Here is a 15335-nt window from a genome sequence, read left to right as displayed (position 1 = left end):
CAGGTGCCAGGGGTGGGCCAGCGTGGGCTCTGCTGCTTCCGGAGGCCCAGGGACTGGCGGTGATATGGGTGGGTGAGGCGTCTCCTGGCAGGGGCTGGTGGGGGTGGGTGGGCCTTCATTCTGTCTTCTCTCCTGGCTGCCTCGGCCGCCTCCCACTTCCTTCCTCTAAGGATGGCAGGTGCTGACGCCCAGGGGTGAGCAGGCGTTGGCTTGCCCTTGAGGCTGTGTGCTGCGGTGGAGTGCGGCCCAGCAGCCGTGGCCCTGCCCCCCAGGCTGCCCAGGGCCTGCCCCTTGGGTGTGGCGGCTGCATGAGTCTCAGCTGGGCACAATGGGCCAATGGCCCCCATCTGGCCACACCTAGGCCAGGTCTTCAGGCTGAGTGGGGCCCATGGTGGACGAGGCCCACAGTCCCAGCCAGCGCCCACCTCAGCCTTATCTTACCCGGGCCCTTGCTGTGTGAGTGAGCAGAGGGTGTGGGCTGGCCTGCTGAGGGCAGCTCGGGCCGAGCCAGGCTGGTGGGCCATGGGTGTGGAGGCGCTGGGCTGCTGTCCAGCTGGGGGCCCACATGCCGGGATGTGGGGTGCTGGGCAGAGCACAGGACGTAGGGCCTTGTGACAGCTTGGCCTGGGGGTCAGGCCAGGCTCAGGGCAGCAGAGGCCTGAAGAGTGAACCCAGTACCACTGGTCCTAGTTTGCACACAGCCCCCGCCTCGCCTCCCTCCTCTGTCCACCTGCCCCCGACAGACCCTTGCTGAGGCTCCTCTGTGCCATCCTGGCCTGGGCCCTTGTACACAGGGCAGCTCCCGCGAGGTGGGGCGAAGGAGCCCCGGGGTCGCCGGCCGCTTCATGGAGGCTGGGACAGGGCCTAGGGGGCTGCAGGGCTCTCCAGGGCCTGTCGAGAGGCGGGGCCAGGACAGCCCTGGGCTGCCCGGTGGGGAGCCGAGAGCCTGCAGCCCCTCTGGGACTGAGCACTGCTCTGCCCGTGTCCCCAGGTCCAGGTCCATCAGCGGTGCCTCCTCAGGCCTCTCCACCAGCCCTCTCAGCAGCCCCCGGGTGAGTGTGCCCCGCTGGCAGGGTCGGCCAGCATGTACCAGGTGGGAGGGTGGCTTGGGGGCCCCGGAAGCAGGACCCTCTCCCCGCGCCGGGCTCCCTGTGGCTGCAGCTGCTCTTGCTAACTGCACGCTCTGTTCTTTTGTTTTCTCGTGTGTCATGTGTTTCCTTTTGTGGCAAACGCTCCCCACCATGCCTGCCTGCCCCGCTGCTCCTGCCGGGTCCTGCTCTATCCTTTCTGGTCCCCCGGTGCTGTGTGTGCATGTGGGGGGGATGGGGTGCATGCCTGCGGCCACGCACTCTCTCCTCCTGCCTCTGTGCTGCCCTGTAGCCTGTTAGAAAGTTTGTCCTGCCCCGCCTGCCCCCTGAGCACTCCTTCGTGGCCTGCGCCCCGGCCACCTCCGTGAAGTCTGAAGCTTGTCAGAGCGCCTCTCGGCCCGGACACGTCCTCCCTCCTCAGGCTGCCCCGAGGTCCAACCCCAAGACCCAGACCTTGCCGAGCAAGGCCAAGCTGACAGACAAGCCGCTGCAGGGCACCAAGTCCAACCCACTGCCAGCCGGCACCCAGGCCCCAACCCCTGTCCCAGGGGTCCTTGGCTCCCCACTGGCTCTGCCCCCGGGCCCACCACCCCTACCGGCTCCTGCCCGGTTTCTGCTCGCTGGGACTGAACCAAACACCAAATCTGTCCCCACCATGCAGGTGACCCCTCACCCCTCTCCAAGGGGCAGTCCCCTCCCCACCCCCAAGGGGACGCCTGTGCACACGCCCAAGGAGAGCCCAGCCGGCACGCCCAACCCCACACCGCCGTCCAGCCCCAGCGTTGGAGGGGTGCCCTGGAGGACACGGCTCAACTCCATCAAGAACAGCTTCCTGGGGTCGCCCCGCTTCCACCGCCGGAAACTGCAAGGTGTGCGAGGGCTGGCCGTGGCGGAGGGGCTGTGCCCAGCCTGGCCAGGGGCAGGGGGGGCTGCTCTGCCCTGGTGGTCCATCCTCCCAAAGCCCTGGGTGGGGCCCTCGTCCACTATGTGGCCTCCAGAGGCCCCCGGGTACCTGAGCCTGCTCACCGCGTGTTGGGGCCCTCCTGGCACAATGGCCTCGGGACACTGCTGGCTCCTTGGCTGCCTGGGCCCCACGGAGGAGAGCTGGCTGCTTGCTGGGTGGTGCAGCAGGAGTGGGTGGGGTGGCGGGAAGCCCATGGATGGGGCAGCCTGCCCATGCTGGGTGCTGAGGGTCAGCTGACAGGTGGGGCATGGGGGCCAGTCTGTAGGGAGACAGCGGGGCTGGCTGGAAGTGTCATAGCCTGATTTCAGCAATGGAGGCCAGGAAGCTCCCGGGACTCTAGGCTCCTGGGATGTGGTCAGGAACTGGGGGTTGACCTGTGCCCTCTGGTGCCCCCCACAGTGCAGGGGGGCCTTGGTGGGGGAAAGGCGCAGCAGTCACCATCCCTCTCCCTGTCCTTTCCGTGTGCACAGTTCCAACGCCGGAGGAGATGTCCAACCTGACCCCCGAGTCATCCCCAGAGTAAGTGGCCCCTGCCCAGTGAGCGTCGGCGTCTACCCTGCTGCCTGAACACTGAGTGCGTGGGGAGGCCTGCGGTGGGCCCTCCGCCATGGCATGCCAGGGGTCCACTGAAGGCTTCGTGGCCAAGTGTCCAGCACCGCCGGGCTCTTCTGCCCTGCTCCCTGAGGGCCTCTGCCCACCCCCGGGGGCCACCCCCCGACCTCCTGCCTCAGGCACTTGCATCTCTGCGTCTCCTCCACCCTGAGCACTGGGCGAGGGAGCAGGACTGAGGGGCCTGGGGTGGGGAGTCCCAGGCTGGCTGGAGGCGACAGGCGGCGCAGCCATACCACACACCCGCTGGCAGTCCCGGACACGCCGGCGAGGCCCAGGCCTCGGGGGCCGGTCTTGCTCACCCTTCTTCCGTGGATCCAGCCTCAGTCCTGGATGTGCCGGGCAGGTGGAGGCCAGGCAGGACGAGCCTGTGGCCTGCAGCACGTGGCCTCCACCAGGGAGGGCAGAGCTGACCAGGGCTTCCCAAGGGCAGGGCAGAGACCGGGGTGCGGCCAGAGACTTGGGGGCTCCTAGGAAAACCCGGTGCTCGCCAAGGAGGAGGCACTGTGGAACAGCCCACGGAAATACTCATCCAGGGGCGGCGGCCTTGTTCAAGGTGAGGGCAGAGCAAGCCCTCGGCTCTCAGTCACACAAGGGGCAAGAAGCAGGGCCATGCCCACCCTGCAGCTGCAGCAGTTCTGCACACCAGATGCTCCTCCGCAGGTGTGGGGTGTCTCCCGAGTGTCCTGGGGTCTGCAGTGAAGACCCTGGGGGGTCCCACCACCCCACAGCCCCATGTGGCAGCCACACCCAGTAGGTGGGGGATGGTATGAGCCTAAGCATGATGCAGATGCAGGGAGGGGCCGTCCACGGTCAAGGGTTCTGGGGGAGCCGCCAAACCTTGCACAGCAGCCTTGGTGGCGGCAGCCAGCCAGCCGTCCCCAAGCAAGAGAAGCTGCTGTGACGGGCAGGGCGGTGGCGGCTGTGGACAGAGACCTGAGCAGGAGCCAGCACCCTGGTCACAGCGCATGTGTAGGGAGCAGGCCCCGAAGGCCGGGGCTTAGGGACGCTCTAGCCTGTGCTCAGCGCCACAGTCTGCCCGTGGTGAACTTGCACAGACACACGGGAACCTCACTGTCATCAAGCCCCTGCCCCTGGCGGCCTCAGGGGGCAGGTGTCCTGCGGGAGCACCACTGGAGGACTTGAACCCTCTGTGGGTCCCGGCCAGAGACTGCCACCCCTTGCGTGTGGCCCTGGAGGCTCAGGACACACTGCCTCCTGCTGCAGAGGCTGTCCCTGGGCAGCTGCGCGTCGTCAGCGCCCCAGCGGGGTGCGCCCACAGCATGCCTGCACAGGGCGGCTCAGTGATCGGAGACAAGGTTCGGTGGGTTGTCAGTGACATGCACCCTATGTCCAAACTCCGTTGCTGGGTGTGGAAGGTGGGGTCTCTGTGGTGCCTCTGGGAGAATTCCTTTCTTCCTGGGAAACCGTGGTGCCCGCTCCAGGCCCTAACTACTTGGATGAGCCGCATGCGTACCCAAGGGGAGTCTGTCCCCCTCAGAGGTGACTGACTGTGCCTAAGAAGTGCTTTTCAAGAAGTGACCCCCAGCGTGTGAGGAGAGGGGCCACCCTGACGCCTGAGTCACCACCACCCTCCACCGACTCCCGGCTCTTCTTGTAGACGGGGACTATTCCTGCCGGATGCCGGGCCTCTGCGGGCCTGAAGGGTAAAAGCCAGGTTTTCATCAAGGGATGGGAAGGCAGAAGCCCCTGTGGGCTGCCTCCCAGAGCCCCTCCTGGGCTCCAGGCCCTGATGGGTGGTGAGCGGTCAGTGGCTCAGGCAGGACCCGCAGAGCTGGCAGATACAGGAAGTTGGGGTCCAACAGGCCACATACACACGTTTTCTCTGCTGTCTGCTACCCCCATTCCTGGGCCACCAGAGGCCAGGGTGAGTGATGGCAGCTGACTGGGCTTTGTTGCCCAGCTCCAGAATTGCCATGGAAGCTGCACGGCCAGCTCCGGGAACAGGTGGGAGGAAGTCCCACGCCAGGAAAACCGCGGAGCAGGCCCCAGGATGAGGACAGGATAACAAAACCTGGCTTTTACCCTTCAGGCCCCCAGTGGCCCGACATCTGGCAGGAATAGTCCCCGTCTGCAAGAAGAGCTGGGAGTCGGTGGAGGGTGGTGGTGACAACACAGAGGGAGTGCTGCTGAGCATCAGAGCTGTGGCTCGCCTGCCGAGGCCGCTTGGGCCGGATGCCGGGCAGTCTCTGCAGCACCTGCCCTGGGGGGTCCTGCTTCTGCTCTGGCTGCTGTTCCAACATCTGGTGCATTGGGTGGGTGGAGCCCGGTCATGTGTCCACATGAGCAGCTGGAAGTCCTCTGTGTCATCTGTTAGCAGCTGCTACGTGACATTCCAACAAAGCCTGGCCTCTGGGACTAGCACACGTTTGTCATGTCACAGTCTCTGTGGTCAGGCCTTCTGCCACGTGAGTCTGTCCCTCGAGTCTAGAAACAAAGTCACAGCCTCTTGGAACTGAGCCTCAGAGGTGACTCTGGTGGCTTTTCCCAAGTCCTCCCTGTGGAGCAAGTCACAGGGCCCAGCACGCCCAACGGAGGCACCCACCCAGCATGGCCCAGGAAGCAGGATGGGGGCTGGCTGGAGGGTCTTTCCGCTATTGTGCACTGGGGGCCACCATCTCAGAAAGGGGTGGCCCCTGACACAGGACTGGAGGACAACACAGGAGAGCAAAGAAGGGGTCCTGGGAGGGCCCTGCCAGCTTTGGGCTCCCTGGAGTGCTGCCCCACTTTGCCCAGCATAGCAGCCAGGCTCGTGTCCCACAGTGACCGGGGAAGGGGTATGGGAGGCCAGGGGAGCAAGGCTGCCCACCAGGTGGAAGGGGCACGGAGCATCCCAGTCTCGGCCAGTTCTCAGTCCACACCCATGCAGGACACAGCCTGGTGAGGCTTTCCTCCCAGACACTGCCGGACGGCTATGTAGCAAATCCCCCAAAACTTGGTGGCTTAAACAGAGAGGAGCAAGGCTGGGGGCCAGGGTGGACTCTTCCCCTCTGGTGGGACTCCAGTCGGTGCTGCTCAGGTCCACACAGGTGAAAGGGGAACTATGGGGAGAGGGGCTGGGCCCAGGGCTGGGGGATTAGCATTAGGACTGTAGGACTGCAGGGTCAGAGTCAGGGCAGTAGGCTCAGGAGCAGGGTGGGGGATCTGGTTAGGACAGCAGAGGAGAGTACACTGCCCCTGCAGCGTACCTGCCATCACCAGCCCTCCCACACCCTTCCCCCAGGCTTGCCAAGAAGTCTTGGTTTGGGAACTTCATCAACCTGGAGAAGGAGGAGCAGATCTTTGTGGTCATCAAGGACAAGCCGCTGAGCTCCATCAAAGCCGACATCGTCCATGCCTTCCTGTCGGTGAGCCCCAGCCCGCTCGGACATGCAGGGTGGGCAGGGGCACAGAGCAGCCTCGTGTGGGCCAAACAGCAGCTGTGCGGGGCATGGGCCCGGACCCGACCTGTGGGCATGCAGGGCACCGGTTGAGGCCAGGCCTCAGGGGAGGCGGGGCACTGGGACCTGGGCCTCGGTGGCCATGCAGTGGCTCTCAGGGCACATGAGGCCCCGACACAGAGGGGCCCCTGCAGCCTGGTGGGCACGCCCCAGGGACTTGCCTCTGTGCCCACCTGATGGCCTCCCCAGGCCCCTTGCCTCTGCTGGGGCTAGGCAGTGGGCTCTGAGGTCCCTGAGGGTAGGCTCTCTCAGGTCTGGAGTACGTCCCACATGCCTTTCAGGTGACCCCTCAGGATCACCGCTTAGGGGTGTCATATCCCCCACAGCTCCAGCTTAGGCCCCATCATCCAGGGTGGGCGGAGCCTGCCAGGGCATTTCTCTAACTTGGGTGCCCTGCCACCTGGCTGCAGCCCAGGTGCCCCTGGGGCCACGGGGACAGCTCAGTGCCCCTACAAGCCCCAGGACATGGACCCCAGCTGCTGTGGCCTGCCAACCTCCTGGGGCTGCACGTCTGGCCCTTCCCACAGCCTTCTCCTGCTCCTGGGACACCAAGAATCCCTCCCCCATGTGACGCGGCTCGGCCTTGTAACTGCGAGGCCAGCATTGCGCTCTCCTGAGCAGCAGAGTCCTGTCCCGGGGATGACCCCTCTGAGGCAAAACCCCCTCCCAGGTTTGTCTGGACAGCATCACCCCAGAGGCAGAGGCACCTGGGCCTGGCGCACTTCCAGGACCAGTACCCTGAGCACATTCTCAGGGTGTTCCCCGTACCCCCAGCCACCCTCCTGACTGTCGCACCCTCTCCTCTCCCACCTGCGTGCTGAGGGCCCCACATCCAGGCCGCCTCTGCACCTAGGGGTGATGCTGCTCCCATGCATGCGGTTCACAGCAGGCCCTGCTGGCCAGGGCTGGGAGGATGGACAGCTCCCAACTAGGATGGACTTCTTCTGGCTGTGCCATTTCCAGAGGAGGCTTGAGGGCTGGCTCCGAGGGTCTGGGTTTGCGGGGCCTGTGCACAGAGCACAGGTGGCAGCCTGGGGCCACACTCACCCTGCCCTCCGCCCTGCAGATCCCCAGCCTCAGCCACAGCGTCATCTCCCAGACCAGCTTCCGGGCGGAGTACAAGGCGACTGGAGGCCCAGCAGTGTTCCAAAAGCCTGTCAAGTTCCAGGTGGACATCACCTACACGGAGGGTGGTGCAGCGCAGAAGGAGAACGGCATCTACTCTGTCACATTCACGCTTTTGTCAGGTGGGGCGCTGGGCTAAGGGCAAGGGCTCCGGGCCAGCCCTGCCCCTGGCTAACACCCTCACCCCGCAACGTCTCCCCCAGGCCCGAGCCGCCGCTTCAAGAGGGTGGTGGAGACCATTCAGACCCAGCTGCTGAGCACACACGACCAGCCCTCCACCCAGCATTTGTCAGGTGAGGTGGGGGCTCAGCTCGGGCTGCCAGCAGGCTGGCGAGCAGGGCATGGCCCCTCAGCTGCCCACCGCCTGTGCCCAGCCAAGGGCAGCAGCCCCCAGTGAGCAGGGCCCTCCCTGCGCAGTGGGCCGCCGTCTGCACGCCCAGGGAGGCAGGGCCCAGCACACCACACTGAAAGGCGCCTCTTGTCCACTGTAGAACCCCCCCCACCAGCTCCAGGACTAAGCTGGGGTGCTGGGCTTAAGGGCCAGAAGGTGGCCACCAGCTACGAGAGTAGCCTCTGACGCTGGCAGGTAAGGTATCTGGCCCTGCCACTGGGGCAGGGGGGGCTGTGGGCAGTTCCATTGGCGAGAGCTGGCCCCAAGAAGGGCACCATGTGCCCACTCACACGTCCAGTGGCCAAGCTCCTGGCCCTGGACAGGCCTCAGAGGCCCAGCACCCAGGCTGAGCAGCTGGTCAAGGGACAGCATGGCCCCCAGCCAGCAAGAGCAGGCCCTGGGAGAGCAGTGACCAGGGTCCTGCCGGGACCTGCTGCCTTCGGGGCTCACCCCCATAGTGCCCTGTGAGGGCTGAGGGCTGGTGCCCACTTTGGCTTACACTCCCTGGGACGGGCCTATGGCTGCCTGGCCTTGAGCAGAACCAGGGGACCCGAGGCCCAGTGACAGCAGGTGACCTCCAGCTGGGTCTGGGGCAGTACACCCAGTGGAAGGGATGTGCTGGGGACCCAGAAGCCTGAAGGTCTGGGGCACTCAGCACCTGACAGGGGCGGGCTGGACCGTGTCAGGGCAGGGCCAGGTCGCACATAAGCAACCGCCTGCCAGTGAGGCTGTGTGGGGCATGTCTGGATGGCGGTGAAGCACCGTGTTGCCCTGAGGCTTGTGTTGGGGTTTGGGGTCCAGGGAGCACAATGTCCAGCCCCGGCCCTGTCTTTGTGGCCGGCTGGGGCCTCAGGGGGCCCTCTCCCAGTCTGTTGGGTCACCTCCTATGCTTCTGTGTGGGGTCCTGGAGGCTGGCCCGGCCCCCCTCCCACCCTACCCCTGCCATCCTCATTCCATCCTCTGTGTTCCACCTGCCCCTCTGCTCCCTAACAGTGCTCATCACCCCATTGGCAGATCGGGGCTAGAGTCCACCCAGCACCCTGGCCCTGACCCCAGGACCTGGGAGCCAGGCTGGCGGGGGGCAGCTGGCCTCACTCAGAGCAGGGTGGTGCTTGAGATGGGGCCGGGGGAGGACAGCTTGTCCGGCAGGTGAGCGAAGGCCAGGGCTCGGGGTGCTGCCCAGACTGTGCCTGAAGCCCCGTGGCACCTCAGCCCCTGCTGGTTCTGGCTGGCCCGTGAACACGACACCAGATCCCACCCTAAGAGGCATCATTTGGTACATCAGCAGGTGTCCACCGTGCCGGGCACAGCAGTGAGCAGGGCAGACATGGCTCTTCTCCAGGGCACTGTCCCAGGGCAGCACCCCCAAGAAGGTCCCCCATTGGCCCTACCCCATTTACCCCTGTCCCCAAACCCCGGTCCCTGTAGACTCTTGGGTGCCTGCTCTGGGCACCAGGGCTGTCTCCTATGCCCTCCTTTTGAGAGCCTTGGACCTGAGGAGTCCAACGTGGGACTCTAGTCTGTCCCCAGGCTCTGCCCCCAGGTCTCCTCAATGGGTCTCCCTGCCTCCAGCCTTTCCCACACCCTTCCTCCCACACTGGACACTCTTGTCCAGTGAGGCCAGTCCCAGAGCCACTGAAGTAAGGGGTGACAATGAGGGCCCCTCAGGCACCAGGCTGAGACCTGGTGGCCACCTCAGTAGGGCCTCCAGCCCTGATCAGGGAGGGGAGGCTGAGGACCCATCCCACCCTGCTTGGGCTCCCAGTGAGGGAGCAGCTCCCCTCCTCAGCCCTGCTGCCACCCAGCACCAAGACCCCCAGTTCCAGCAGAGGGTGGGAGAGGATCAGGGAATGGGGGGCCAGCATGTATTGAGGGGGGAATTGGAGCCACACAGCTGGGAGCCTTAGGGTGGTAGGCTGAGGACACAGGCAGCCAGTGTGGACCACAGCCAGAGTACAGGACTTCTCAGATCCAGAGCATGTGTCCTGGGCCCAGTGCAGGACAGGAGAAGGCTGGCCAGGTGGGCCCAGGGCCCCCAGGGGCAGGACCAAAGCGGTCCTCAGGCTCTGGTCCATGTAGGACCCTTCCAGGAGATGGCCCCATGCCACCCTGCATTCTGAGCCCCATCCAGGCCCCGCCCAGCACCGAGCCCTGCCCCACCCTAAGCCCTGCCCTTGTCCCTCTAGGCCCCCTGCTCCTCTAGACCCCGCCCCAGTCCCGAGCCCCTCCTCACTCCAGTCTCTCTAGACGCTACTGAGCCCCGCCCCTCTAGACTGCCCCATACCAGGTCCCGCCCCCCATCCAGGCCCCGCCTCTGTCCCAAGCCCCGCCCTCTCTGAGGGCCTGGCCAGAGGGTCTGGGCGGGAAACCTTTTTCACACTCTCCCTCCCTCCTCTCTCCATTCTGTGCTCCAGACACCACTAACTGTATGGAAATGATGACGGGGAGGCTTTCCAAATGTGGTAAGAACCCCTCAAGCTCACCTGGGCCCCCAGACTGTCACCCCTGCTGCTCACCCACACTCACAAGCCTGCTCCCACCCAGGTGCCGCCCCACCACCTCTGGGGCCCCTGTGTACACATGGGGCCCATACATGCACTAGTGGTCCTGCACAGGTCCAGAGGCACCCAGCCCTTGGCTTCTGCCAGGTGCAGCCTCAGTCACCCACCCAAGGGCAGCCACAGGCCCAGCCTTAGGATAAGGACAGGGAGGGATCCTAAGACTCAAAATGAAAGGGTCCCTGTGCTCCAAAGCCAGCAAGGGTCTCAAGTCCTAGGGTCAGGTGTACTCCGGACCTCAAGCAGGAGGCCAGACTCAAGCCTGTCCACTGGAGAGGGGCAGGGGGCCCCCCTTCCTGCTGTGCTGGGCTGAGGTAGGGGTCAGGCTGAGGGAGTGGAACTGAGGCACCACGTTGGTGCACCTGGACAGTGAGCACAGGGCCCCTCGGTGGTGGTGGTTGCCCCATTTCTGCGCCCTTCCTCCTGCCCTCAGGACATTCCCTCTGGGACCAGGACCACCCTGCTCTGGCTGCCTGCTCCCAGCCCTCCCACGCCATGCTCTCCACACCTGTCCACCCATCTGTCCATCTGTCTGTCTGCTGCTGACCTCCGTACCTGTGCTGGGCTGCCCGGGCTGGTGGGGGGCTTGACTCCAGGTTTCCCGGGAGGAGTGTAGCAGGCATGCAGGCTCCAGCCTACCAGCCCCGAGTAGGGCCTGCGGCCTGGTACCAGGAGCCAGTCACCCACCCTGGGGTCCGCTCGGCCCAGGCCTTCACACCCCCAGCTCCAGAGCTGGGTCGGCCAGCTGGCAAGGCTCAGGACTCGCAGGGGGCAGGCCAGGGCCCTCAGGGCCTCCCCGCCTCCCCGGGGTCCTGCCTCCGGCACCAGTCCCTGCCCACCTGCTGCCTGCAGCCCTGCTCTCCAAGGCCCTTCTGTTCATTCGTCTGTTCTCTCTCTCCTTCCCTCCCTTCCTCTTTCTCTCCCTTTTTTTCTTTCTCTTTTGTCTTCTGTTCTGTGTACCCAGGCAGCCCATTGAGTAACTTCTTTGACGTAATTAAACAACTTTTTTCAGACGAGAAGAATGGGCAGGCAGCCCAGGCCCCCAGCACGCCCGCCAAGCGGAGTGCCCACGGCCCACTCGGTGACTCTGCGGCCGCCGGCCCTGGCCCTGCAGGGCACGCCGGGTGCCCACTGGGCAAGGACACGGCCAAGACGGGGCCGCCCGCCGCCCCCCTCGAGCAGCCTTAGACGCTAGCCCCCCACCCCCGCACGGCCCCGACGGTGGCCAGCCACGCCACCTGCCCGCCGCCCACCCATTGTGGACCCGGGGCCACGCCTGTCTGTTCGTCTAGACCGTCAAGGCCGGGGAGGACAGGACGGGGCGGCGGGGCCTGCTCTCTCGCGCGTGCTCTCTGCCAGTCTCTGACAACGTCACTGTTTCCGCTCTGATACCAGGAACTGTCCCGAAAAGCTAACATGGCACCTCCACGACCGTCCTCTGGGCCCCGCGCCGGCGCCGGCTGACCGAAGAAGGCAGCTGCGTGGACCCGCCCCTCTCCTCTCCTGCCGCCGCCGGCCGGGTGGCAAGGCTCGCCTGCCCACCTGCGCCTCCGTCCGCCCGCCCGCATGGCGGCTCTGCCTGCTTTCGGCTCCCATGGCCACGGGGAGGAGGACCTGGCTCTGTGGGGAAGCGCCTCAGCCCAGCCAACCAGACTCCCAGTGACCAGAGCCCCCAGCCGGGCTGACCCAGGCTGGCCTCCAGGCGGGGCCCATGGTGGGTGAAGCAGCCCGGACGCCGGCTGGCCGCTCGCAAGCTCTCTGGCCCCGCTCCTCCCCGAGCACCTGCTCGTCTGCCATGCCGGCCACCACCTCCACCGCTCGGCCTGGCTGCAGAGCGCTCCACGCTCCCGGCCTCCTTCCTGGCTGCGGGGAAGTAGACCCGGAGGCTCCAGAGCCGCCTGCCTGCCTGGGCTGGCCGAGATCAGTATTATTTATTTGCTCTTTTAACTTACTTTCTTTACTTCTCTGTTCAGGGAAGGGGCGGTAGCAGTGTTCTCTGCCGTCTGTCTGTCTGTCTGTCTGTCTCGGCAGGGTGGGTCTGGGCCGAGGTGCCCTAAGGACAGAGCCGCTGGAGCGCTGGGCGGCGGGGCGGGCTGGTGGGTGCAGCGCCGGCAAGCTACTGTAAACTTAAAGAATTCCTGCAAGATATTTTTATAAACTTTTTTTCTCGGTTGTTTTTGGAAAAGTGAGGGGAACCGCGGGGGCAGGTCTGTGCTGGGTTCCTCCCGCTTGGTTCTTTCTATACACACACACATATATATATATTTAAAGAACGGCGGTGCGCTTGGCCAGGTTCTGTCCGGGGGCAGGGTGGGCACATCTCGTGGCAGCATGAGGCCCAGGCTAGGTCCAGCTTGGTCTTGTGACGGACAGCCAGCCCCGAGCTGGCCCCCCTCCCATAGGACAGCAGGGACACCGCAAGGGTTTTTTACTAAAATGACAAAAAAGAAAAAAAAAAGGACAGAAAGAGAAACTTCGCAGCGTCCTCTGCAGTGAGTGCTGTGTGCGCAGTGAGGTCTCCAGGCGCCGCCCGTGTGGTCGCCCGGCTCTGCCGGTTTCCCCGCCAGTCGCCTGGCCCGTCGCTGGCACAGACCCCAGGCGTAGGCGCTGGCCGCAGGTGTTGATTGCATGCCTTTGCTGTAATGAGTCCATTTGCTTTTGGTGTCTCTCCCGCCTCCCTGCCACCCTGCCTCCCCTCCTCCTGGGTAGATTTTAACGCTTCTGTTACATTGACCCCCACAACCACAGGCTGGCATTTCAATACACAAGAAAAATTAAGCACCTATAACAGCAAAAGCCACGCAGTACGAGCGGGAGGGGCTTCTCCAGAGACAGAGGACGCCGAAAGCAATACCTCTTGTTAGCCTTCCTCTTTTGTACTTGGGACACACACAGACGTCACGGAAACGGACAAGCCCCACCCAGTGTATCCCCTGTCAAATAACTGTGAGCAACTTTAGTTCTGGAACAATAAATTCCTTCAGTAAAGACACCCGACGCCGGTCTCCGTCCAGGCGGGTGGGTAGCAGGTGGGTGGCAGGCGGGGCAGGGTTGGGGAACAACCTGGGACCAGCTCTATCCCAGACACGTGCCCTTCTGGGCTCTGCCGGATGTGCGTGGCCCTCCGTCCTGCCCCAGCTGAAGAGGACAGACCCCCACCGGCCGCTGGTGCCCCAGCCTGAGCCTGGCTAGCATGCTGGGCTAGGCAGGGCTGAGCGGGGACAGAGGCCCAGGAGCACCGGGGTACCTGGAGGCTGACAACTCTGCTGGGGATGGGGGCACCACCCCAAGACCTCTTGGGGTCACCCCAGCAGCTGGGCTTTCTTCTGGAAAATGAGTCTACTTTCCACTCCTTTCCTGAGGAGCCCTGTAGCCCAGCTGTAAAGTGATGGGCCACTGCTGGCAGGCAGCCCCTGGGGACCTTGGGCCAGCCTCTGTCACACAGCCGAGTCCCTGCTCCTGCCTTCCACAGCACCTCGCTGGAGGAGAGGCGTAGGTGTGCCATGCTTCTCTGAGTCGTGAGCTTGGGGGCCCTGCTGGAATGACAGCTGCTCCCGCTTAGCTCTAGGCCAGGCTGTGAGAGGGGGTCTGCTGACGAGAAGCTGGGGTCTTCCCCTCTGCCCAGCCTTTGAGGGAAGTGGGTGCCCAGAAGACACTTTGGAGAGGCTGAGGGGGACCAGGCCTCTATTGCAATTGCTGGGCTGTGTAGTGTCCTGTGAACTTTAGCTTGAAGAGCAGAGTGAAGGAGGGAATTTGGTTTCTACAGTTCAGCAAGGCACATGATTATCTGGCTCCTGGGTCTCAGGTTGCTGGCTATGTGGGAAGTTTTCTTGGCCTGTGGTTTTGCATCTGCTTTACTGAAAGAGCAGTTGATACAGACCTCATCTTCCTCTGCTTGGATTTGCAGTCTGAAATGTCAGCCTTAATGGACATGTGATTAGAGACCCCAAAGGAAAAATCATAGTACACCCTACATGCCTACCAGCTTTCTGTTCGCTCACACCATGCTCCTTTGGAAGGAAGGAGATGCCTCCTGCAATCCCACTTCTGACACCAAGCTCTCCTGGTTTTAAACAACAGAAACCAAGGCAACCTAAGCCAGAAACTGTTAGAATTGATACTAATGTAAAATAAAATACAAAAACTACCATGTAAGGACTTGTGTGCTAGACGCTGTTCTGAGCACTTTACACTGAGCATTAAGCCAGCCTCACACTATTTCCGTGAAGTGGAAATTAAAATGGGAACTCGAACAAAAAGGGTGTGCTGGGGGGTCCAGGACCCACTGAGAGGATGGCGTCCAGGCCTGCTCTCAGTGCTCAAGTAGCTGGCATGGCTGGCGATCTCAGGTGCCTGGCCCAGGAGCTGGGGTGCTGCTGGTAAATGCACTGTGGTGTGCCCAGCAAAGCAACCTTGCCTGGGTGAGGAAGGAAGGCGTGACTCTAGTCCCTCAAAAGGCTCCAAGTGCTGGCAAGTGGCACAGGCAGGGTACAGAGAGCCCCCACAAGCTCCTAAACTGTGAGATGTAGCAAGTCCTGAGGTCACACGAAGCCTCAAAGCTCAGGGAAGGGGGGTGGATCCTCAGAGTCCACAAAGGCCAGCTTCAGGGAGGCCACAGCAGCCCCTATGCCGCAGAGCTCTCCACTGGAGGTGGCCTGGCCCTTGCTGATGGCTCTGCCCCCTCACCTTGTGGTCCAGGGCCCACTGCCCCTGCCCTCATGCAGGGTGCCACAGGCAAAACCACCAAGACTGGTGGCCCCCCACTGACGCCCCTTCCCCCAGCACTCTCCTTTCCTGAGCAAGCCCACCTCCCCACCACCAAGCCGAGTCTCTCCTGGTGTGATTCAGCAAGGGGTGGAGGCTGGCAGGGAGCTGAGGGGATGGCCACTGAGTGGAGAGTGCCCGCGCTGACTTCCAGCACGGACAGCTGCAGGAGGAGGAAGGCAGCTGGGCCTGCATGGGTGAGGGTGGCAGCATCTGACTTGGAAGCCCAGCGCCAGTCCTGGGGCCCAGGTAGAGCCCGGGTGGAGCTGCAGACCCCAGTCAGGCACAAGCCCAAGCACTCTGTTGAGCTCCTTAGAGCTGGGCCCTGGGCTGAGTCTCAGGTCATGTCCTTGTGCCCTCACAGTGACCCTGGGG

The 15335-nt window shown here is 63.9% G+C and overlaps 1 protein-coding gene across 12 annotated transcripts in view; it reads left to right on the top strand.

The window, feature by feature from the left end:
• The window catches only part of BRSK2 (BR serine/threonine kinase 2), a 55469-nt gene extending 40544 nt beyond the window's left edge, over positions 1 to 14925 (top strand). Inside the window, exons 14-22 of one of the 12 annotated variants that reach the window (XR_005022779.2) lie at positions 992 to 1052; positions 1750 to 1957; positions 2523 to 2571; positions 5906 to 6029; positions 7189 to 7369; positions 7451 to 7540; positions 10053 to 10100; positions 11209 to 11910; positions 12945 to 14924. Coding sequence is in view for 8 of the 12 variants with exons in the window: in XM_036875922.2 (XP_036731817.1) it covers positions 992 to 1052; positions 1750 to 1957; positions 2523 to 2571; positions 5906 to 6029; positions 7189 to 7369; positions 7451 to 7540; positions 10053 to 10100; positions 11161 to 11384 (985 nt within the window). In the remaining 4 variants the exon portion in view is untranslated. Of the gene's footprint in view, positions 1 to 991; positions 1053 to 1749; positions 1958 to 2522; positions 2572 to 5905; positions 6030 to 7188; positions 7370 to 7450; positions 7541 to 7738; positions 7834 to 10052; positions 10101 to 11160 lie in introns of all 12 variants that reach the window. The other 11 variants (XR_005022780.2, XR_005022781.2, XR_005022782.2 and 8 more) reach the window with 11 other exon arrangements.
• Positions 14926 to 15335: the final 410 nt, after the last annotated feature.

This window comes from Manis pentadactyla, chromosome 9 (assembly GCF_030020395.1).
Source record: "Manis pentadactyla isolate mManPen7 chromosome 9, mManPen7.hap1, whole genome shotgun sequence".
NCBI lineage: Eukaryota > Metazoa > Chordata > Mammalia > Pholidota > Manidae > Manis > Manis pentadactyla.
Note: the sequence above shows the minus strand (reverse complement) of the source record. Positions and strands in the feature narration are given on the sequence as shown.